The 23,039-nt window shown below is 39.4% G+C and overlaps 1 protein-coding gene across 1 annotated transcript in view; it reads right to left on the bottom strand.

Annotated features, from left to right (window-relative positions):
• Positions 1-1,317: 1,317 nt before the first annotated feature.
• CBFB (core-binding factor subunit beta) overlaps positions 1,318-23,039 on the bottom strand; it is a 37,701-nt gene continuing 15,979 nt past the window's right edge. Inside the window, exons 4-7 of the mRNA XM_066327799.1 lie at positions 20,434-20,545; positions 19,771-19,775; positions 16,166-16,261; positions 1,318-3,605 (exon numbers count right to left, since the gene is read on the bottom strand). Of these exons, the coding sequence (XP_066183896.1) occupies positions 3,537-3,605; positions 16,166-16,261; positions 19,771-19,775; positions 20,434-20,545 (282 nt within the window). The 3' untranslated portion in view covers positions 1,318-3,536. The remainder of the gene's footprint in view (positions 3,606-16,165; positions 16,262-19,770; positions 19,776-20,433; positions 20,546-23,039) is intronic.

Here is a 23,039-nt window from a genome sequence, read left to right as displayed (position 1 = left end):
TGTTCTCTTGGGTTCAGAAGAGGTCATGTAAGAACAGGAGGTTAAAAAACCCAGCTGAAGTGACCATATCTCACCTGGTGTGGTCGGGCTCCAGGTACTGACAGCCTTTTCAGTTCCAATAAGCTCCAGCACTTCCAGTGGTCCTTCACTCCCACATCAAGGACAGCCATCCCTAAGCTATGCTAGTTAAGGCACTGGCCTGTAATGCTTTTAAAATTCTTTGCTGCTGTATGTGCCTCATGCAGAGATTTTCAGATTCCCTTTGCTAGTCACACACTTGAGAGGCAAATTCCATCTAGGAAGAGCCAGAGCACAAAGTACCTCTGTCCTTTGCCTTCAGCCAAGAAAAGGCTGTACAAGTACTGTACTCATCCACTTGTGATGTACCTTGGGCAGAAAAGTGAATTCTTCCATGAGCTTGCAGGTGAATGGACAAATCACCCAATGGCTTTATGACCAGCTGTCTACAGATGTCTTTAAAACACTGCCTGGACAGCACAGCCTGCAACAGCTGACAGACACCATTTGCCCTCAGCAAGAGAAGCAGAGCAACACGGTTTGTCATTTGTCTCTTTTAAAAGCTATCTCCCTTTCACACTGAAGAACATCTCCAGGAAAGCCACAGGTCACAGCAGTGCTGTTTTTCTTTGGTGCTCTCTGGTTTGTTCACAGCCAGATCATAAAAGCCTAAAATAAGGTAACTGATTATCCTTTTGTATGTAAATGTTCCTAAAGCATTGTTATGAAACAAGCAATCCTCTACCTGATTTCAGTACTTAACCACTGTCATTCACTCAGTGCTAGCCATTTGAAGTTATATCACCTAAAATTTTAGCAGCTTCAGAAGGTTTTCAGGTGCAGCATAAAACATTCTTATTTTCCCCACAGAACTTTTCAGGAAATGGGGACATGTGGTACTTACACACGGAATTCCCCTGGTTCCCACCTCGCCCAAAGCAGCACAATTAACAAGGTTTGGTGGCTGCCTTCACAATGTGCCCACAAACAGCAGTTTGTAAGCACACACAGCCCCTTGCTTGGGGCCCCTGGAGCGGATCTGTGCTTTCAGAGTAAGCAGGGCATTTCAGTTGTAAGAAACAAAGAGTTTTAGGGCAGCAAAATCCGCATTTTCTTCAGAGCAGACGCTTTTATTAAAGGCTGCTCCCAGACAGCAGCTGAACACAGCAGAGAGGGGTCAGTTAGATAAGTGACCACTGGATGTCACCACTGCTTTAGCCACGGGCACCAAGGCAGTCTTGCACCTAAACAAGACACATGAGCAGGGACTACTAGGGAGTCAAATAAACTTACAGCACCTTGTTTTCACTACACAGAAGTTTATTATGAAAGTTAAACATACAACACAAAAAGTAGCAAAAGCAATCCTGTAGCTTAAGGCAACTCTTACAGGAGATGAATTCAAGAAAGATGATGCAACTTCAGTTTAAATAGAAATTATGAAAAATATCAAATTGCATCAATAACTTAAAATGCACTTTAAAAAGTCTGCACTAACCAGCAGAGGGTAAGGGCTGTGATCTTAATGCCAGCATTAAGATACGGAAAGCAGCAGAATGCTAAATGATGATAGGGAAGGTTCAATATTTACACAGAGATAGCAACGTTAATATCTGATAGCATCATTTCCTGTGTACTTATGGTTTAAAACCACTGTCTGAAACGTTAGGAAAACCTTTTAAAATAAATCTTCAGACTATTCCATCAAAAATACACAGATGGCAGAGGAGATCCAAGGCTAGGGATGCGTGCGGATGCATGCGGGTGTCCCTTAAATAACTCTTTGCAGAAACACTTTAGAAAAATTATTTCTTTGGGGGAAGAAGAGCAAGAAGAATATGTGGCCACAGAGTGAAAAAGATTATCTTTCAGGTGAATCACATTTAAATTGAAGTATCAAAATATTTCTATTTGATGACATTCTCACAGTTTACAGTTAATGACCTTTTTAAGTGAATGTTAAATATTCATATTATTAACATACAAAGATTCTCCTTCACATTGACATCAGCTTACATTTTTGCAAGACCTCTTTTGCATCAATTGTTTTGCCATTAATGAGGAATGTATAACTGTCTTAATTATAGAATTTAACGATGATTTAACTGTTCTAACCATACAGACCTTTAAAATAATTCTTAAAATACTGAATTCAGATCCCTTATTTTAAAAAGGTATTTAAGTGACATTTTTAATCAACCAGGCTGTACAGGAAGCACCACATTTTAACAAAGCCAAATGACATCACATTTCTAATCGATTTTCTTCAAATATTGGATGCAATGAAACCTTTGGAGCAAGTCCATTCACCATCACCCCAAATAAAACAAGATTAATTCATACATTAATTCATCCCAAATCTTACCCTGTTAGAAAATGCAATATATACTGCAAGTGTCTTAATTTGCATAAGGTTTAATAGAAAGGGCCTATGTGCAGTACGAGACTCCTGCACACAAGCTCATCTCAGCTTTCCACCATTCAGCACAACTTTACAAAAAGCCTAAGATATAAAATATACTTAAAGCAGTTATCTTAAACATGATTTAATATATATCACCTTGGCAGCTGATCACTTTTGTTCCCAGTTTAAACGCTGTTGAATCTGATTGTGGAGTTGCAGTATCCCTCTGAAGAACTAGTTAAAAAAATCCCTGAATAAAACAGAAGCCAGCCTGCGACTTCCTCTGAGTTTCAGTAAAGCACTATATACAGGGTATAACAGCCACCCAAACTCACTTGGAACAGAATAAAATCTAAGACAGGTAACAGGGCAGAATGCATTAATGCCTGAAAATATACATTTTAAGATTTTTCTCGTTTTAAAAGTGGAACCAATGAAGTGTTAGCAGTTAAATGAATACTGCAACTGTAACATTTACAAACCCACAAAGTTTGAAAACTGATTCCAACAGCTCTGATTCACTGGGTTTAGCTTGGAAATAATGCAAAATAATGTCAGCAGTTTTAGAAAGGTCTTGCAAATTTAGAAAAAAGAAAATTGAAAGAAAGATAAGAATGCATTATCTAAAATAAAGCAGGAACATAATAAAGACAATCAAAATTCCAAAAGCCCATATTAAAAAATTAAGCTTGGAATGCATTGGCTTCCAGCAGTTTACAAAAAAAAAAAACAAGAAACAAACCCAAAAACAAGAGTTGTTCTAAATCTGTAATAGCTTGACCTATTTTTAAATGACAATTTTTATTACCGTTGAGAAAAATGGTTTTATAGCTGCATAAGTTTCCATTTCACTAAAATAGTGCCAACAAAAATAAGTTTGCATAGAAAAACAAAATTTCGAATTGCCACTGGCTACATGCTTAAAATGGGAAATGCAGGTATTGTAACATAAACATAGTGCAAACCATGGCAGTTCGTGGTGACTTCGACTGCCGCAGGTCAGGAAACAGACCATAATATACCCAGTTATCACAGTTTCTGGTCTTTTATTCAATCCTTTGCCAAGTAGAAGCAATGCATGTGTGCAGACCCGTGGGACGCCTGCTGCCGCTGATTAACGTAGTTTGAGATCATCACCACTCCCCAGGTTAGATCCAGGACTAGGGTCTTGCTGTCTTCTTGCCTGCATTAACAAACACACACTGAGCATAAGCAACCCTGAAATTACCTTATCCAGCACATTAACACAGCTAAGACCACAACCAATTGAAGGCAGAAACGTTACAATTCAAGCAGTAAGCAAAGCAGTAATTTTTAACATCAAAATCACTCTTTCCCCCCCACATTTAGCTTACCCCCCAAAGCAGGCTCTGGGTCTGGCAGCCCAGCACTGCCCTGCCCTGAGGGGCTCAGAGCCTGCTGTGCTCCCCAGCCAGCCCAGAGCCCCCAGCAGGGACTGTGTGCTCATGCCCACAAACAACACTGCCAGGCTTCAAGCATCGCTTTGGCAATCAGCAAGGGACTCCCACAATAGTTAGGTAACAATCTTGTGTCTTTTCTTGCAAAAATAATTTTATTTCCTATGGAATTCCCTTCTGTTAACCTTTTCTGTCAGTTCTAGGGAGAAAGGCTACAATACAATACAGACTACATCACATCATCTCCAGATAATTTTATGAGGGAAACATTTACTTTAGCTTCTTCTAGAACCAAGAGACTTATAGTAACATGTGAGCACAATTTTATCTATAGATGGACACACATTTTAACACTTTGTAAAAGCTGGGGTTTTACTACTTTCTTCTTCAGTGCACCTGCAAAGTTAACAAACTGAGAAAACTCAGTAACATATGACTGCACCCCTGTATTAAAAGAAAAGTAATGTAAGTTCTTCTTTAAATGAGTTATTTTGTTAAAAAGTTTGAGTTAATGACATTGCACAGAGAGAATTAAGTATGGTCAGTCAGTCACAGTAAAAGTCAAGGCTATGTACTTTCTCTACCTGTACACAGAAATGCTGCACTTAAATACTTAACAACACTGATTTCCTTGAAATTTTAAAGCCATACTTTGACTCTGAGAACGTCTTTAATACATGCTAGCTGTTTTTTAAGACATTTTAGTACCAGCACTTTAATTTGAGGTTTACAGAGTGAATAGTTGGCACCATGGCCTGTAACTACCACATGACCCAAACAGCCTCAGGCCACATTCTCAGCTGGTGGAAGGTATCACTACACAGACTTTATTCCGAGTGGCTCTATCAGCTTCATCAGCTGCAATAACCTGCCATATTCAGGGCTTTAAAAAACTGCAAACCAGTGACAGCTCCCCTTTTCTGAAAGACTTTTGCTATGCTCTTGAAAGACTGGGGAACGGCCTTAACACAGGCATTGTGCCACTGAAATACCCTTCAAGCAATTACCATATTTGCACCACCAACACTGAACAACAACACTTCTGTTGAGTACTTCAACAGAACTGTGACTAACAGGGGCACAAGTGCTGCTCTTTGGTGTTGCCTGGGCTCTTCTGAGTCACATTTACTGTCAGAGAGGAAGCCTCCCCATCAGCACAGCAGCTGCCCCAGCTCACGGGGTGCTGCTGCTGGACTCCCATTCCAAAGGGAGGGTGAGCAGAGCCTGTTCACTCCCAGACCCTCTGGCATGCACTGCTGACACTTTTTCCAGCTTAGATTTTTCTTTCTCTGTTCACTTCTTCCTCCCTCATCTACCAGTCTTCTTGTCTGCCTAACTGCATGCTCCCAGTGTACTAGGTTAGCTGCACCCAAACAGAGAACTGCTGCTTCCTTCTCCTATTTAAAAGCCAATTTAAAGTTACATTTTCTTTTCATGTGCAATGGTCCCTTTCTGATGCACATGGACTTCATTCAATAGATCCCTCTAGTAATCAGCATGTTTCCAGAGCAGACAGCTCCCTCCTGCACTGTCCTTAGTGGTCACATTGCCGCTATTACTTTGGAAACACCTTCACTACCTTAAATATTGCAATTGTTACCTACTACATTTATGTATTCAGTGTTGGTTGCACTTTAGATAATTAGGAGTGAGCCAATCTATATTTGCTCTGTCTTATCTGCACTAGTTGTACTTTGAAGGAACAATCTGCTTCTCCTGCTTGCAGAAGAAATCTGAAGGTGTCAACCAACATCACTGCTGGTGCACAAACCCACAGATTTCTCAGTAATCTTTCTGAGGAATCATATTAAAGCAAACTCCTCTAATCACCATACAGCACTGATGATTTTAAGTGTTCAAGGGCGTATTCCTTTAGGCCCTTGAAGCAACTTCTGCACAAAGTCTTCCTTGTAGAGCTACAAAGTATTAGAAGATGGCATTTAATTAAACTTTTTACATTATTTCCAAAAGCCAAATCATTCAGCTTTGACTATCAAAATCACTGAGAGAAAGCCCGCACTTCCTTTTTCCTTCAAAAGAAAAGTCACCTGTACTGTAAAGGTTTTCTTAATATGAAATGGTCAAGTCTGAATAGATACTTCCAGGCTAATTCAAGAGTTGTACCAAGATTAACAAAACAGCAACAGTTCTACTTTGCATACCCTTCTATTGAACAGACTAACAAGATTTCTTTTGGTTTTACTGCTGCCTCTTTCTTCTAAAAGGCAACAAAGACATGCACTGTCTTTAAGAATTACCAAAGTTTTACTTCTACCAATTTTGTACTCGATAAACATTTTTACATTTAACTAGAAAAGACCAGCAAGTTAATTGCTGCTATACCACTGCTCTAAAAACAACAGTGTTTCTTCTTCAGAAAACAAATCATACGCACAGCAATTTTATTGTCAAATTTCAGTGAAGGCTCCAAGATATGAACATATGGTTACATTTATGCTTTGCTTAAAGTGGTCTTTTCTTTCAAAGCATATGAAAGAATTTGCATGATTCGTGACCTCATTGCTACTTGTAGAGTTTGCAGAAGCCACTAGTGAACAACTACCAGATTTGCCCTTTCAAGTGATATGCAAAAGGCATGACAAATGACCCTCAAATGTACCAAAAGCAGTCATTACAATATCTTACAACAGTGTGTGTGGATAAAGGTGTAATTTTGCAATTCAGTAAGTGGGGATTTACACAAGCAACTGCAACATGTTGGAATGACAGCTCTGACTCAGGCACCCTCCTTTCCTTGTGCAAAAAGACAGACGTGTGAAGCAGGTTTGTTCTAGCACTCTCCACATTCTGCCAGGGCCCTACATGCACAGTATAACTACAACTGTGCTTTGAATGCTGAAAGAAAAATACAAAAAATAAAAGACAAGAAAAATCACTTTGCCCAAAGACAGGAAGCACATTGTGGAGCAAGAAGCACTAGGTACTATTTTTGTCCACTGACAATTGGCAAAATACAACTTCCACAAGAAATACCGTGAGAGCTTTAACACTCCCTTGTAGGAAGAGCGTGATTATCAAGTAGGGTAGTATCTGCTAGTTCTCCTCAGGCTATTACAGGAAGCTAAAACTTCCCTTTTAGAGATGTGAACCAGCAATTTCTAGACTTCTGACCACTGGGGGTCCTATACTCCCCAGCATAGCTAATCAATCCTCTAAATTGCAATATTTTGCTGTAATTTTTGAAATGCATACCTTTTGCTGCCATGCAAAAGCACCAGTATTACTCTCAGTGAATAATGAGCTCAGCTTCTCAAGGATTAAGGAGACTTGCTTCAATTAAGAAAGATGCATCTATCTTTGCCATTGGGAAATGGAATACACTGCTATGAGTCATGCTTAATGAGCCATGAGAAAACAGCAGTTACTCATCTTTTCTCTGTGTATTTCATTTTTTCAGTCAAATGTTGATTTTAAGTTTGAAGAAGCACTACTTCACATGCTCTTCATCTGTTATTTAGTGAAAGGATAACAAATATTTGCTTGTGAGAAACTTGTAATTAGTACACAAATCCCACCAGAATTGGAATTATCCTAAAAATTAATGTATTTTAACCAGCATTGCCAGTTTTCTTCCAAATATCCAGGAACAGAAGAGTTAATGCAATGGACACATCAGGAGTTTCAACACCGAAAAATACTTTGCACTCAGCTTTCAGCACATGAAGCCATGCAAATCTTCTGCAATGCAGAAGGAATTGTAACTGGCCACAAGCCATTGAAAACCTCTAACCCTGGAGAGAGTGTGATGACCAGCTGAAAGAATTGCAGGAACGTATTTGGCAAAAAATAATTTCAAAGTCTCCTATCACATGCTACTCTAGACTTATTCATGCTGAACTCATACTGCTGGTACCATGGGGGTAATGACTGACTTAAAAAAGAGAAGAGCTACTAACAAAAGCATTTTGACTTGAGAGTAAACAAACACAAAAAGCGTGCCCTATAGTACCTCTTACACCGAAGCTCTCTTTTATCTCTGATGTCTGAGCTTTTCCCAAGCCTAAATATAGGCTAAGGGGAACAGACTGAAAGTCCTATCAAGAGTATGATTCAGTAATATCTGTATCATATTATTTTTCTTCTCAATAAACTAGATAGCTTGGAATCATTAAATCAGTAACTTTTATCGTTAATTTACATCTGTTAGTGGGACACAAAGGAAAAACAAATGGGCAACAATGAAGGTGGCACATAAGCAGTTCCTCCAGCAGCCGAGACAGTCAGAACCCATCCTCCTCCTCCAGCCACTCAATCCTGCCCCATGCTGCAGCCTATTTTGCTTTCAGCTGTGCCAGCAAAACTCCTTAAACTGACTTTAAGAAAGCATCTCAAACTACCTCCTTCCTGTGCATGTTCTGAGGCCTCAAACATACCTAAGGAAACCAACTCCTCTTACCACATGAGCTCATCGGGAAAAGATAATGCAGTTCCACTGTGTGGTTTACATGATAGCTCTGAGAAAGCAGAACTGAGAAAGTTGGAAGCAAATTTAGTATGGACAGGGCTGCCATGAAGATGGCCCTCCCTTTCTATGAATCACTTTAAAAAATCAGCAGGGAAAACTGGGACCTCTGAATACCACACAGCAAAACGACAAATACAACCATATCCACTGCATATACAGCTTGGGACACTGGTGAAGATGAGGGAAGGAAGAGGGAGCTAATTTGAAGAAGGGCTGTCACAAAAAGAATAGCCAAAATAAAGTCTCTCCACGGACAACTCCACTGCAATTCTTTAATTGGATTCTGGCAGCTCTGTCCTGTTGAAGCAGACAGAGCAGATGCATTATGTGCTTTGGCATCTGCCATCTATAATTTACTAAATAAGTGAAAAATCAGGCTATGCTATGAAAAACTAAACAGTGAACATTTGGATTCTCTTAGGACTGCCAAACTCCTGAAAAGGGATTAAAAAAAACCCAACCAACCAAACCTGAGAATACTTTGCAGATACTTTTCTAAAAAGTATACAACCACAGGACAAAAACCACCCAGATTAAAAAAACCTCTGAAATAAAAACAGCAATACTCAGAAAAATGACCAGTTATAATCAGGCACACCTTCACATTAGTCCTGGTATCTGAGGCAGACCCACAGCAAGAAAAGCAATGAACTGAAAACTCTCTGAGTTGCTGGTTAGTATCAGCCTCTCCCACAGAGATCTGAGCATGGTTCAAAATGCTGGCCCTGCCTCCAGTAACCCTCACTGGATAGAAGGGCAGGAGAAACTCAGCCTTCTCAGAACTGGAGTCAGCAAAACTGGGGCCCTACAGCATAGTGAGAATGTCAACTTATATGCAATAGAACTTCTTTGGTCACAGCTTGATGAAGCAGCCCACGTGCTTTCTGGTCTCTGGGGGCCTTGCACAGAGACTCTCAATCTTCACTTCTCAGAACTTTAGCCACAGCAGCACCACTGCATACTGCATCCATGAGCCACTGGCAGACAGGGGGCTATCATCTTTACCACATTCCTAGCAGGCATAGCTATCAGCATTAGACTTCATAGCGTGGATCCAGTCTCTGCAGTTGCTTTGTTTGCTGCCTATAACATCCATTTTGCTATCAGCTCTCCTTTTCATTGAACCTGGGAAGAAGTAGCCTCGATCTTTCTTAATTATAATGTCAAGCACCACTTAAATTATGCAAATAATGGAAAACAGTCTCTCAAACTTGGCAAGAGATCTGGATGTTAGACTGAAGTAACTGTAGAACTATTAATGCCATGAAGTCTACCCAGTGCTCTTTTTTATTCCTACTTCCATTCCAATTGTCTTTCAAGCTCACTGAAAGTCCAAATAAAAAAATTTACTGACAAAGGCCATTGCTAAGAGTTATTTAGTACTTACCTCCATCAAGACTTCATTTCAAACTACTATCTACTTCCTAGAAACAGACTGAAAACACACATGAACTGTGTTACCTGCAGAGCGTGCTCTCCCACAGGCTGTGAAAGCTCCAGAGCATGACCAGGCCAAGCTGCACATCTGCCTCCTGACCCCCATGCACCCAAGATCTTTGCAATGGTTGCATCTTTGTTTAAAAGCTATATGAAGGTAACAATTCTGCTGCCCCAATCTGGTAACTGGACCAAGGCCACTGCAAGCCAAGGAAGGAAAAAGCAAAGTAGGAATAGGTAGCTCTAAAGAGCTTCAAGTAGAGACTGGAATTTTTATTTTCATATTAGAACTTCTTTTACAAGGCAAAAAAAAAAAAAAAGCTTGAAGTGCTCCCTTTTAGAAAGTATTGTTTGAAAGCTGGTCTAAAGGTTATAAATTTATAATTAATATTGATTGCCTCCAGACAGTATTCCTCTGTTGCTCAGCCCCTTTCTAACCTTCATTGACTGAAAGAAGATGCTTATATTACAGTACTCCCTGATTTGCAAGATTGATCTCCTCCATCCTACAGTCAGCATTGATCCTGTACAGCACAAATTGTTTTTCTGATCTATGCATTCTGTAGCACTTTTGCACAACCACCAGCTATTTAAGTTCTTGTGAAGCAAACCAGTCATAACTTAACTGGCCTACTTGTACTGGACTGGCATTGCAGAACCTTTTGAGGTAACACACTCGCACTCTAATGCCTCTTTCTAAGGTATGTTGCATCCATCCTGCATCAAAACAAATTATTTATGGTTGTATACAAGCATATACCAAGTCTACGCTACCCACTGCATATGAAAAAATAAATTTTTCGTATGCAACGGGTAGCACAGACTTGGTATATGCTTTTTTGGGTTTCTTTCACATTCAAAAAGCTGTGTTCAAAGTTATACTATTTTTCTATCATTGTCAGTATGGAGAGTACATACAATAAGCATTAATTCAACTAATTGCAGATTAATAAGTGAAAAAAACCTTTAAAATCTGAGAGTCTGATGAGAATTTTTTTTAAAAAACCCCAAGCCAAAATTAAAAGCAAAAAAAGTCCCCACATAGTTATTGTAATACTATACTTTCTTCTGAAGCCAGTTATATTTGAGAAAAATATAATTAGTAAGAGCATTTATTTACACTAGGAGTTTCATCTTAGAAAAAATTTAAGAAAAGGAGAATAATTTCACTGTCTAGAACCTTGGGAAGAACATGAAAGTCAGTACTACTACTTTGTTTTCTTTCAGCTGTAACCTGTTTACACTACTGTAACAAAATTCTCTTTGTTTTTTAGAGTTCCCAGTTTCAGCAGAATTAAATGAAACCTATCTTGCCCATTTCAAGTGGTAATTCCCAACAAACAACAAGAATATGTAAATCCTAGAGCAGGACACAGTATTTAAAATTTAGGTAAATTTTTACTTCAGCACTTTTTAAAGGGTGGGGTTGGTGGGGGTTTGGGTGCTTTGTATTGAGAGGGATTGCTTCTGGAAGAAACAAAAGTTTCAAAATAGGGGGTTTTTTTTCAGCAAAATGAAGGTTTTTAAAATGAGAATTTCATGCAGTTTCCCAAAATGGCTCTGCTTAGCCATTAATGTAATTTATATTTAGCACAAGACCACAAACAGACATTGCTAGAATAGACTGTTTTAAGGACAGCAAACTATTCTGTCTCTACTCACAGTGTTGCTAAAATAAAGAGCATGGCAGTAACATAGGAAATGAACACGAAGTAGAAAAATATGGCATTTCAAAAATACTGGTTGAAGAAATTCCATTGGAAGACTGAGCACAGATCAACCCACCCCCAAGGAAAGCCACGGGGGCATCCTCAGCCAAGCTCTGCAGGAACACAGCTGGACAAACTGTGCACTCACACACATCACTGCAAGTCTGAAATTACAGTCTGTCTATCCAAAAACCTTCACAAAATACCCCCACCTGCACACAGCAACACACCAGAGACCTCTTCTCTTTGCTCACCCCTTGGAAATTCACCATTTTGTGGCATCTGCTCCAGCAAAGAGGTGGCAGGAGGCACCTGCTTGTGGCTCTTCTGCACTGAACACGGGCCATTACTTCCAATGGATTCTAATTTCACCAACTAGAGGCTGTTTAAATCTCTCCTAGTCATTCTGAACAGTGTAATACATTTTTGCATCATGCCACTGTGCCAGAAGACTGAAAAACAAGCAAAAGTTTTTCCTGGAAATTCACAGACATAGACAACAACTTCACAGTAATTTCTGCAGAACATTTCTTATCCTGACACTGAACTCTGATCATTCATAGTGAAACCACACAAGAGACACTCGTACTGACTCCCTCAACCACGACACAAGGGGATAAAGACAGAGAAAATTAAACATCTGCCTCACCAACATCCCTTCAGTCTCCTCACTCGTCTAGTATGGCAAAGGGGAACATGCAAATACGTCCAACTTAATACACCTCATTTTTTTTAACCATAATCTTTAAATGGGGATAAGGTCTTTCTTAATGTGTATTATTAAACATTCACTGTCTCAGCATTCCAACAGTTTTGTAAAAGTAAAAGCCATCGCATACCTTATTAATTCTGAAGGCGCTAAGAACACTCACTGACTTCAAAAGCATCTTTGAAACTAAAGAATCTTGGACACTGAGGCTGAATTTGCAGTATCTGATGTAACCGAACTATACAAGTTGATATAAAAACTCAAAAGCATCTTGTATTCAAAACAAACTATGTTAAAAATGTAACAGAATACAGTTCAACTCAGAGGTGCTTAAAAACTTCAATGAAAATTCCTAAATCCACTCCCACCCTATTTACATCAGAGTGCTGTAATTGCACAAAAACATAATCACCTTTGAAAATTCAAGCACAACCCGCCTCAGATGCCCTCAGATGCAAAGAATATGTTCATTATAATAAAGACTTGGTGTGCTAAACTAGAATGGAAGGGATTCTGTACGATGAAAAGACAGCAAACAAACTTTACAACACCCTGAAGGGGGTTTTTTGCCCTTTTTTTATGGGGGAAATTTTTTAATTAGTTTGGTGTTTTTTAGGATATTTAAAAATGAAAATTAGCAAAGTGATAATTTCTAATTTGTTACTGCACTTGCAATTTTTTCGCCTTGCAAAGTGTCACCATTCTAAAATCCAGCTGTCACACACAAGACACTTCAATATTGTTTTCAATGAGTTACTGATCACTCCTATGTAGGGAGTTTTAAGTCTACAGACTTCATTTTAAGTCCACAGAATGACACAGAATAGGGAATCTCTTTTACCCAGAAAGCTGTATAAATAAAGAATTGAATCTGATCATTTTCATATGCTGCCAGGCTTTGGATGGATAAGTATTTCCAAAGAGCTGGCGCCTCTGTTTGGGGTAGGAGTGGGTGGAATACTGCAGGATTCCCCTTCCCTCCCCCACTGAAGCAGAATCTGGTCTCTATTAAAGGCATTTCAGCTCTAATTCTACTGTCAGAAATATCCTAACTTTCTACAGTGTTGCAATTCTTAAAACCATCATTAACACTGATGAGATCCTGTTCCACATTTGCCAATTCTGAGTTTTACTGTCCATGCCAAGCCTGGCAGGAGAGAAAAATCTAAAACTTTAGTAAGGATGAAAGCTGAATAGAAATCATATTAAACCGATCACGAGGAAAGTATCTTCATTTGTGTGTAGTATAACATACATAAAAATTCACTCAGCACACTTTTCCGTATAAAAGTCTTCAAGTACCATCTCTGTAGTGAAACCAAAGATACTGTTGACCCCACTGAAATTACAGAAAGAGAACACAAGGCAGTCTGGATTAAGGTTTCTGCAGCTGTCAGCAATGCAATCTTCAGAAGGGTGCCACTGACAAACTGCATTTCCAAGCTGACTGAGCATGTCAGCATCAGAAAATTCAATACAGGCCACAACAAGCACGGGAATACACTTTTATGCATCACTTTCTATTGAGAACTCAGTACAAGGATCATGAACACCAAGTGCTTACTGATTAAAATTCATTTGATTCTGCCCAAATGCTGCATTAGATTGAAAGTAAGGGTAACAATGAATGATTTGGAAACCTGATTCCTCTTTAGGAATGCATTGTAAGTCTATTTCTGCTCTCTACCATCTCATCCCAAAACATCCCAATTTTTATGCAGTCCTAAGATCAAGAGTACAAATGCTTGTCTGTAAACATTTCAGACAAACATTCAGGACATCCCATCCCAACACAGGAATGACAACTGAAATGTAAAAAACAATTATAGACCTACGAGTACTGGAGGAAAAAAATCTCTTGGTTAGACATATTAAACATGAACAGTAAAATAAACAAGAAAGTATGCAAAACTATGCAATGCAATTATTAAAGATTTCTTTTTGACATAAATTTGAAATAACCTTTGATAATACTTTTAATTCTGCTTAAATGTATTTCAAGTCAGTAATTTTTTTCTTTTCTTCCTTTCTGTAGGTGATTTGTATTAGTGCTTTAGAGATGGGACAACAACTATAGTTGTTCGAGAGAAAATGGGTACTAACAGCTAATAAAGACATCACTTAACAGCAACCGCCTTCTGCCTTACTGAAAAAAAAGCAAGAGTGTTTTCAGAAGTTACTGAATGCAGCTCCTGCAGACAGTCAAGCAGGTTGCCTGTTGTGTCTCATTGTCATGAGTTTTGATGTCTGCCACAAAGCCCCAAATGCTCAGTATTACTTCAATCTCACTATTAATTGAAATAGTGAGTTTGCACAGCCTAGCTGCAAGTGTTTTCTATGCTTAGAAGAAAATTAAGTCTCTCAGAACTCCTGAAGTTATTTCAGGAAGCCTCATTCTTTTTTAACCTTCAGCATGCACATGGCTTCTCTGTAACAAGTGGAGTGGGGATGAAGAGCACGGTGCAAGGAGAAAGTATAAGAAAAGTTTTAAGTACATTGAGGTCAAAGACGTAAGATTGGACCTTAAGTTCCTACTGGATTGTTAAAACTAAAACAGGCTGACACAGCTCTTCATGCACAGCTTAAAGCTAATTCTGCCTTCCTTCTGAAGTGAACTTACAAGCAGGTTCATTCTACTGGAATGGTCTGCCTGGGGAGGTGGTAGAGTCACCATCTCTGGATGCATTAAAAAAAGACTGGATGTGGCAGTTGGTACCATGGTTTAGTTGAGGTCTTAGGGCTAGGTTGGACTCAATTGGAGTCTCTTCCAACTGAAGTGATTCTGTGATTCTAGCTATGCTGTGACAGAATTATTCAGGCAATGCAGCTGGTGCTCCAAGAATCCAGTGATAGCAAGGCCTCCAAGGCAAGGGTTTTACCCTTGTTACAGCCAACATCTGACCTGGCTGCAACAGTGTTTGCAAGGAGACATACTCCAGCCACTTCAAAGAGAGAGATATTATCCTCTGTGCCTATCTGTTCTCTCTCATTCTCATGCTCAGTGCCTTCCAGTTGTAGTTGGAAGGGAAGAAAGTCTGTCTGATCATCCCAATTATCAGAAAGGATGCCAAAAGAAAAGTAGCTTAGCAATAACAATGATCAAATTTTCTAAAAACCGTAGAAGCAGCAGATTGATGATATTTGATTACAGTTAAGTCAGGCTGTACTGATGAAGCAGGAAGTAAGAAACACTATTAGTAAGGGAAAGAAACTGAAAGCCTTTCTGTGTTCTCCCTATTCTCCCCTGACCTGCAGCCTGACTTAACTCGCCAACTCCCCTTATGTATTATTACTTGTCCTCTTACAGCTCTTGCCTTTCTGACATCTCAGAGCAGCTGGTTTCCATTCCCTTTCCTGGCTCTTCTTTTCTCAATCCCAGTAATTTCTGCTTTCATCAAGAAAGAACAAGATTCAAGACTGTGGGGCCCTGAAGAAGCGAAAAAGAAGACAGGGAAACTAAACCAGTGAAAAAAAGGAGTGAGACTTCCCACCAGTAAGAAAAAGGTGAGAAGACAATAAAACTAGCCTGTACAAGAAAGCAGACTGTGGCATCTGATTAAATTGGCTGGTAATTTTTCCCACAACATGGGATAACAAGCTCCAAAATTATGCCCCTGCAGCTCCCAAAGCCTTTTCTGTGTTCATGAGAAATGCACAAGGCAAAAGATCCCTCTCTCAGCTATCAAAGTATCATTTCAGAAAGAAATGGCAACTTTGTGAATAAATGTCTTTACAGCTTAAGTACCCACAGAAAAGACCATCTACAGAAAGGAAAAAAGTGCACGATCAGAGAATTCCTATCAAAACTTTAAAAACTTGAAATCCATTTCACGACAGTAAAAAACAGTACGTTTTGCAATTTTTATATAACAGCACTGAACAAACAAAATGCACAACACTGTACAAACAGACAAATAAATGAAAACAATCTTAAGTTTTGGGAAAGTACTAACCAGTTACTGACAGCAGCTGTGAAACCCTCACCTCCATTTCCTCCCGATGAGACCTGTCTCTATCCTCGAATTCACGAGTTCTTCGTCGAGCCTCTTCAAAGGCTTGTTGTGCCAATGCATCCTCCTGCTACCAAAGCAAATGACACAGAGTGACACAAAAGGTGACCCTCATTTCCACCAAATCACATTTCTTTTGAATATTAACTATCCTTTGGCAGCAAAGTCAAGTATGTCCTGCAGAACTTGCAAGAACACAGGCGAGTTCCAGCAAATGTCAATAGAGGTTAATGAAATATTACTCACCTTCACTACAGCAGTAGAGATAACCAAAGCTGGAATGCAGCTACTACTAAAATACATTTTCAAAGGAGAGCTGCTGTTCCAAAGTAGTTTAATGCTGCTGGTTTTTTTTTTTTTTTTTAGGCTAGGAATTCTCAGAAGTCCTATATGTAAAAGGTAAGACACTTTATTCTTCTTATAAAAGCCATTTTGAAGATAGTATTCACAGGTACAGCTAGACAGAGTCCACTAGCATCACTACACAAACAGAGGTAATTTAATTCTCTTGCATTTAAAAGTATTATTGAAGTTACAAATCAAATAAATCCTTCATTGTATCAAAAGTTGCTGCAGGTCCATCAGTATGAACATTCTTAATACTTGTGTATCATTTATATTACTTAAATTCAGATGCATTGGAAAGTGCAAAGCAGACATTATTCATCCACCAATTTGCACACGTTCCCATACAATGGAGGAGAAACCTGCAAATCTTCAACAGCCCTTTTGCTTATTTTAAATAATGGCTTATGCATATGAACAGATTTAATAAACTAACACTCAAAAATTCCTTCAAACTGTATTTTCTATTAGAAAATGTTTTAAATAAAGTGTTGTAAAATGTGAAGCCATTATTAATTCGGTTGGAAGTTATTTTTCTTAACGAGACCTTTTAACACATTTACTGTTCCCCATCAGAATTTTAAAATTTTCAGAATATAAGAGTCCCATCTGAAAATGTTCCACAAACCAGGAAGGGATAAAATGTATTGGTTCTCCCTCCTTCTAGCTCTTTAACCATAATTACTATTAACCCTGCTTACAATTCCCACGTACATGCAAATGTTATGTTAAAGTTGATAATTTTTAAAAAAGCTGACCTTGACTGTTGAGAGGACATAAACACGTAGAAAGCACAACTAAGTTTTAATATACCTGGGGACTAAGTGCATAAATTTTTCAATTAAGATAAGGCATCCCCAGCCTGAGAAAATGTTAAATTGCCTTTTTTGCCGTGGGCACAACCGTGGGCCCTGGAGCTGCTCTGTGAAATGATGTGAAGGGGCTCCCTGGTGGCCCAAGGCAGGGAAATACAAACAGCTGCCAATCCCAGACTCTGCCTTGCGCTGTCACTTTCTGGGGACGCGTGTGCAATGTTTAAAGCTGCCAACAAGATAATTCTTTAACACCACATATTATTTTAAGATTAGAATTTTGCCCTTTACAGCCATTTTAGTGTTCATACAAGGCACAGAAGCCAGGGTCAGAGAGTGGAAAGTAAATTTGTTCTTAATAATGCAGAAGGTTAGAGAGAAAACAGATAAGCTCGTCTCCCAGATGACTCCAGAAAAGCTGCCTTAGTTCTAGTTTACAAAAGGTATGTATGTCTTTATTACCCTCTTTTTTAAATCAGACTTCAATAGAAGAAAATTCTTTTTTTAATCAAAGGTTTTTACACTTCCCCATCATTTAGAGTGGTCATGAAATAAAAGGCTGACATACAGCCTTGGGTGGAATATTTTAAGGAAATGGTCATAACCAAAAGAAAACTAATTTAGAAATTCATGGGAAAAAAAAATCAGTATGTTGACATCCAGAATGAAGACGTGTTGACAGCTGAAACACTGGTTTGCTCATGTCTGAGAAAGGGGATAAAAGCATCAGAATGTTTTTTTAGTAAAACATAAAATTCTGCTCTACTCTTGGTGATACATTGTAACAAAACAACCAACAACTCAACCTTATAAAACAGGAATTTAACCATTTTTTTAAATGTCACTCAATTCTAGTAATAATAGCCTAGCAAATTCAGCTGTATGAGACCAAATAATTTATACATCTTAGTTTTAGTCTATAAAATTTACCAAAAAAAAAAAAAAAAAAAAAAAAAAAGAGGCAAAACATGAGCAACAGAATGAGCAATAAACATGACAACAGAACAAAACCAAACCTTCCAGTCCAGAAAATAAAATTTAAAAAGAGAAGCTTTCAGACACCACACTTAAACACAAATCCTCACAGCAGCCTTGTAGGAAAAGGCTAGGGGAGATAGCAAGATGCTCTACTACAGAAGGGTGCAAAAGTACTGAAGACAGAAACAGACTCTTAAAAGACACTCAAATTCTGGGAAATTTCAGCCCCAAAGAGGGAAGATACTCAAGCATGTATGTACAGCTTTGTTGTGTTGGCCCACTGAAGTTTGAGCAAGCAGCGGAACCAGGGCTTTCAGTAACAAATAGTAAGACCACTTAGTAGCAAGACATGGACAGGCTGTGGACTAAGTGGAAAAAACAGTAGCTAACAGGTACAATTAAAATACTTCTGTGTTAACAGATGTGGATTCTCTTCCTCAAGTATGTGTTGACCTGGTGAAGGGTTGTATGTTTTCCAAAATATGACAGCAAAGAAAAATTTTATTTGATCCAGCCTTAGTGTGAAGTGGTAAGAGACAGGAAAATGCAAGAGCACTACATTTGTTAAGCTTCCAAAAAATGAGGGGGGTATGAAGAGCAGCTGGACCTCTTACAAAGGATGGTGGGTACACAGGCAATACTGTATGAGGCACTTAAGCCCCTCTGACACCAGTGTTATTTTGGGATCAAAGTCAGCAGCTCAGTCAGCTGCCACCAGCAATATTACAACAGTTTTAAACAAGGAACCAGAGTGAGAGATACAGGAAAAAGGAAACTGAAGAATGCAAAAGATTGCCCAAATGTTTACAATACTAACACATATAAGGGTGCAGCCACTCCTGTGTCTATATAGTTCTTTATGACACAGGGCACCCTTAGGTACTACTACTGTAGCAAATAGAATGACCACTGACAACCTCATGGTCACCAAGAATCACAAACTAAAAACAAGTTACACACCTGTAACTGCTTGCAAACATCTCTGTAGATCCACACAGACCTACAGAGTGCAATACCTCCAGCTCAGCACCCTGTACTCACAACTCAGGAAGGTACTGGCACCTGAGAGCGTGCACACATCCCCTCACACACAAAAAGTAAATCACAACTTCAGTGCACAAACACTTTCTGAAGACAACAAAAGGGAATTGTGATTAAGTGTTGTTAAGACAGCATGTACACATTGGGAAACCAAAGTAATCCAAGCACTTGCAAAAACGTTTACTGGGAAATTGAGAAAAATTAAACCCACAGTCACCTGACCCTCTCCTTTTTGGAAGGGTGCCCATTTCTTCAGGCACTCTCCAGTTTTGGAAAGGGTACACTGTCTCCTCCTGAGTGCATGTTCCCATCAGCTCTCAGTTGACTCAGCATTACGTATCAAACCTAGTAACTACAAATCAAGAACCCCGGGATTTATATCACATTCCTCAGGGCTATACACTTGTCCTGGCTGTGTAAGGCATTACAGCTTGAAGGTCTCCTAATCTGTGGAGTCTACAGCACTGACCCTGTTGCAGCTGGAACTGAGCTCACTCACTGACACAGCTTTGCAAGAAGTGAATGCACAGCAAAGAGTGGATTTCGAGTAAAAGCTTTGGTCTGTGGCTTTTCTCATGGATTCACAAAGCGCGGCAGAACTATTCTCTCTTTCTAGGCTTCATGAAGGAAGTGCTCAGGGCTGCTACTGCTTCAAAGACATTCTGACACAAAGTATTTCTATTTAATATCAAATAAGTCACAGTCACATTAACATCACCTCATTAATGTGCTAATTAGTTTTCTTAAGTTAGGGAGAGGCAAGGCACAACAGAGGAGTGTTCCTGGTATTTGGAAGAATCAAAGTTTTTAAAATATTTTATTACGCTGTAGCATAGTCACAGTGCAAACATCCCTCCAAGTTGTAACTTACAATGATTTTTTTGCCCCTAACACTTTGACCTAATGTAGCTAAAGTAGTGTTTTGCTACAACCACATGTTTCTGAACTTCCATACTACATGTTTTCTTTGGGGTTTGTACTCAAAGTGAAGGCAAAAAACTGTGTTTCCCTCCAGAAGAAGAACAATATCTAGTACAGTAGCCAAGGGCAGATGACTTACCTGTGCTCTTCTCTTCATCAAATTCCAGGCAGCCCATACCATCCAGTCTCTGTAGGTCTATCCAGCCTTTCCAGATTACACAGACACCATTGAGAATCATAGGTGCTTTCAAGTACACCTGGGATAAACCAAAACACATGCTAGAATTTGCAAGCTCTTACACATGTGCCTGCACAATGAAAATACTGATCCAGGAGGCGTCTATGTATTCTTAGAAGAACATTCAAACCAGCTGGTAACATGAGACTCCATTTAACAGCTTCTTCTGCTTTCCTTTCCAAGAACTCATTTTAATCAAGTGAGTGCTTTAACTTTTGCCTACTGTTACTGGATGGAATAAATTAAAGCTGTGTTCTCATTTTTATAAACTGGCGTGCACCAGGATTTAGTTAGAATTCTTACTGCTTGCAGTTAAACTAAGAGTTTTTCTTGTCAGCTTACCTTTGTGTCACAAAGGATAGTGGCATGCTGCCAGTCAGGGAGGATCCTACAGCACATCTAAATAGCTAACTGAGTACACTCTTTCCTACTCCTAAGAAACACTGTATTTTATCCCTATAAATGAGGGATTTCAGCAAAGACCCAAGCACTGGTTTCAGTCCTCCTCAAAGTTACAAACTACTCAGAGTTCAGTAAAATACACCACATACCAATTGTGCTAAAAATAAGTCAGTCTTCCTGTGTCAATTCTAGCATGTGTGTGAGGCTCTTCAAAAGAAGCAACATCAGCTGATGAAAACCCAAGTACAGCACCAATGTGCACTGTGCCTTGTGCTGCAGTGTGGAATAATGCATGATCTTAAGGCCCTGCATCTAGACAACAGTAGATGATACAGTGATGTCACAAGGGAACTTAAAAAGAAGCAAATACAACTAAATGAGTTTGATGTGTTATACTTAATGACAGTCAGTCATTTCAAGACTTAATCAGTCTTAAAACAAAATAAAGCGTCACAGCAAAATTACCTGAGTTGTACAGAAGAGAAAAAAAAAATTAAAAAATCAACTTTTAGTAATTATTTTAGCCTACTTGGCAAGTCAAAAGCTCTCATGAAACAGGAGTTTGTCTATGCTGAATCACCAGAGAGGCAAACCTGCACACACGCCTGCACCCACTTCAGACTGAAAGACTGCTTAGATATTCCAAATCCATTTGAGTTTTTTCAGCCTTCAGGAGCAGCTCAGGCTCAGCTAGGTAAGGGAACTTTCAGACAGCCTCCTCTAACAGCTCTAAATTAATCCTCTGGCAAATCCTCATCAAAGCCTAATTGATGTTTAGCACTATAACGCATTTCAAAGCACCCCCACTGTGCCTACTTGCTCAGTCCCACTCTTACCAGCTAAGGTCACTCAACCAAAAAAAGAAAGAGCTCGAGAAGCAGGAGGCACAGAGGAAGGGAAGCCTCCCTCATGCCAAGGCTGTGCTGGCAGAATTAAGCACTGAACAGCATGAAAGGCAACCCGTGAGTGGAAAAAAGGGAACAAATAACATGAATCAAAGTGGCAAACAAGTAATGTTATTTGCCGGAGAAAACCAACACTTGATTTTCAAGACTGATTTTTACAACTTACCACACTTTGGTATGAAGTGACACAGCTTTAGACCTTTTAATTAGTACAACATGCAGCAGCTCAGTAATGGAGCAAAAAATGTTATCTGTTTGAGCATATCTTCTTCCCACCAGCACTTCTACTGCAGGGTCTCTGCTAAGAGCACAGTCTGCTTTTCTGTGCCTGCACTCACAGCCCATGAGAGAGTCCTCACACCCCAGCCTTGGGAGGGGACAACAGCACACCGTGGGGACAGCACACCAGGCTCATCTACCAGCCAACAGCCTCTGAGAGCAGAGGTGTCAGAACCAGCATGAGTAAGATGTGGACTACCAGGAAACCACCTCCCACAGCCCTCATTTCAAGATTAAACATTTCAAACATACAAAATACATTGCAGCCCTTCAGTATAGTCTTCACCCATTCATCTCTCAAGAAACAAATGAAGGACTCAGCATCCATTTAATAGATGTATTTAATTAGTTGAGAAGTTAAAGACAGTTAAAAGAGGCTATTAGAACTGTCATTCTGTTTTAAGGCAAATGAAGAATAATTCAAGAGGGGAAATAAAAAGGCAGCATAAACTAACCATGGGTCTATAAAGACAAAAAAGCCCATTCTCTAATGCTAGTTATGTTTTGCAGGAGCAAACAAGCACTTTGCCAACTTCCATTTAGAGTTTACCTCTCACTCAACCTCCCCCATCCTTCTAGCCCACAACAGCAGCTGGGGACATCCCAAGTTACATAGGCCTTCCCACAGATGACAAAACGCAGCTTTCCAAGTTGTCCAGGAATACTTTTTGCCTGTTTCTTTGATAAGGAATATTATGCTAATATTATACTAACCCATTTCAGTGGCCGTTCAGCTGCCTTGGTCACTGCAGCTGCCAGGGCCTTACACACAAACTTCCTGCCTCAGAACAAACTGCAGGTAGCTCAGACACAGCTGCCGAGGGCTCAATACCTCATGCACCACCTGAAGTCCCAGCAGTGCCGCAGATTCTATGAAAGTCTTCAGAAGTCAAAGGGGAAGCAAGCTGACAGAGCCGAAGCGATTCC

This window comes from Sylvia atricapilla, chromosome 12, assembly GCF_009819655.1.
Source record: "Sylvia atricapilla isolate bSylAtr1 chromosome 12, bSylAtr1.pri, whole genome shotgun sequence".
NCBI classification, from domain to species: domain Eukaryota; kingdom Metazoa; phylum Chordata; class Aves; order Passeriformes; family Sylviidae; genus Sylvia; species Sylvia atricapilla.
This window is presented reverse-complemented; position numbering and strand designations above follow the sequence as displayed.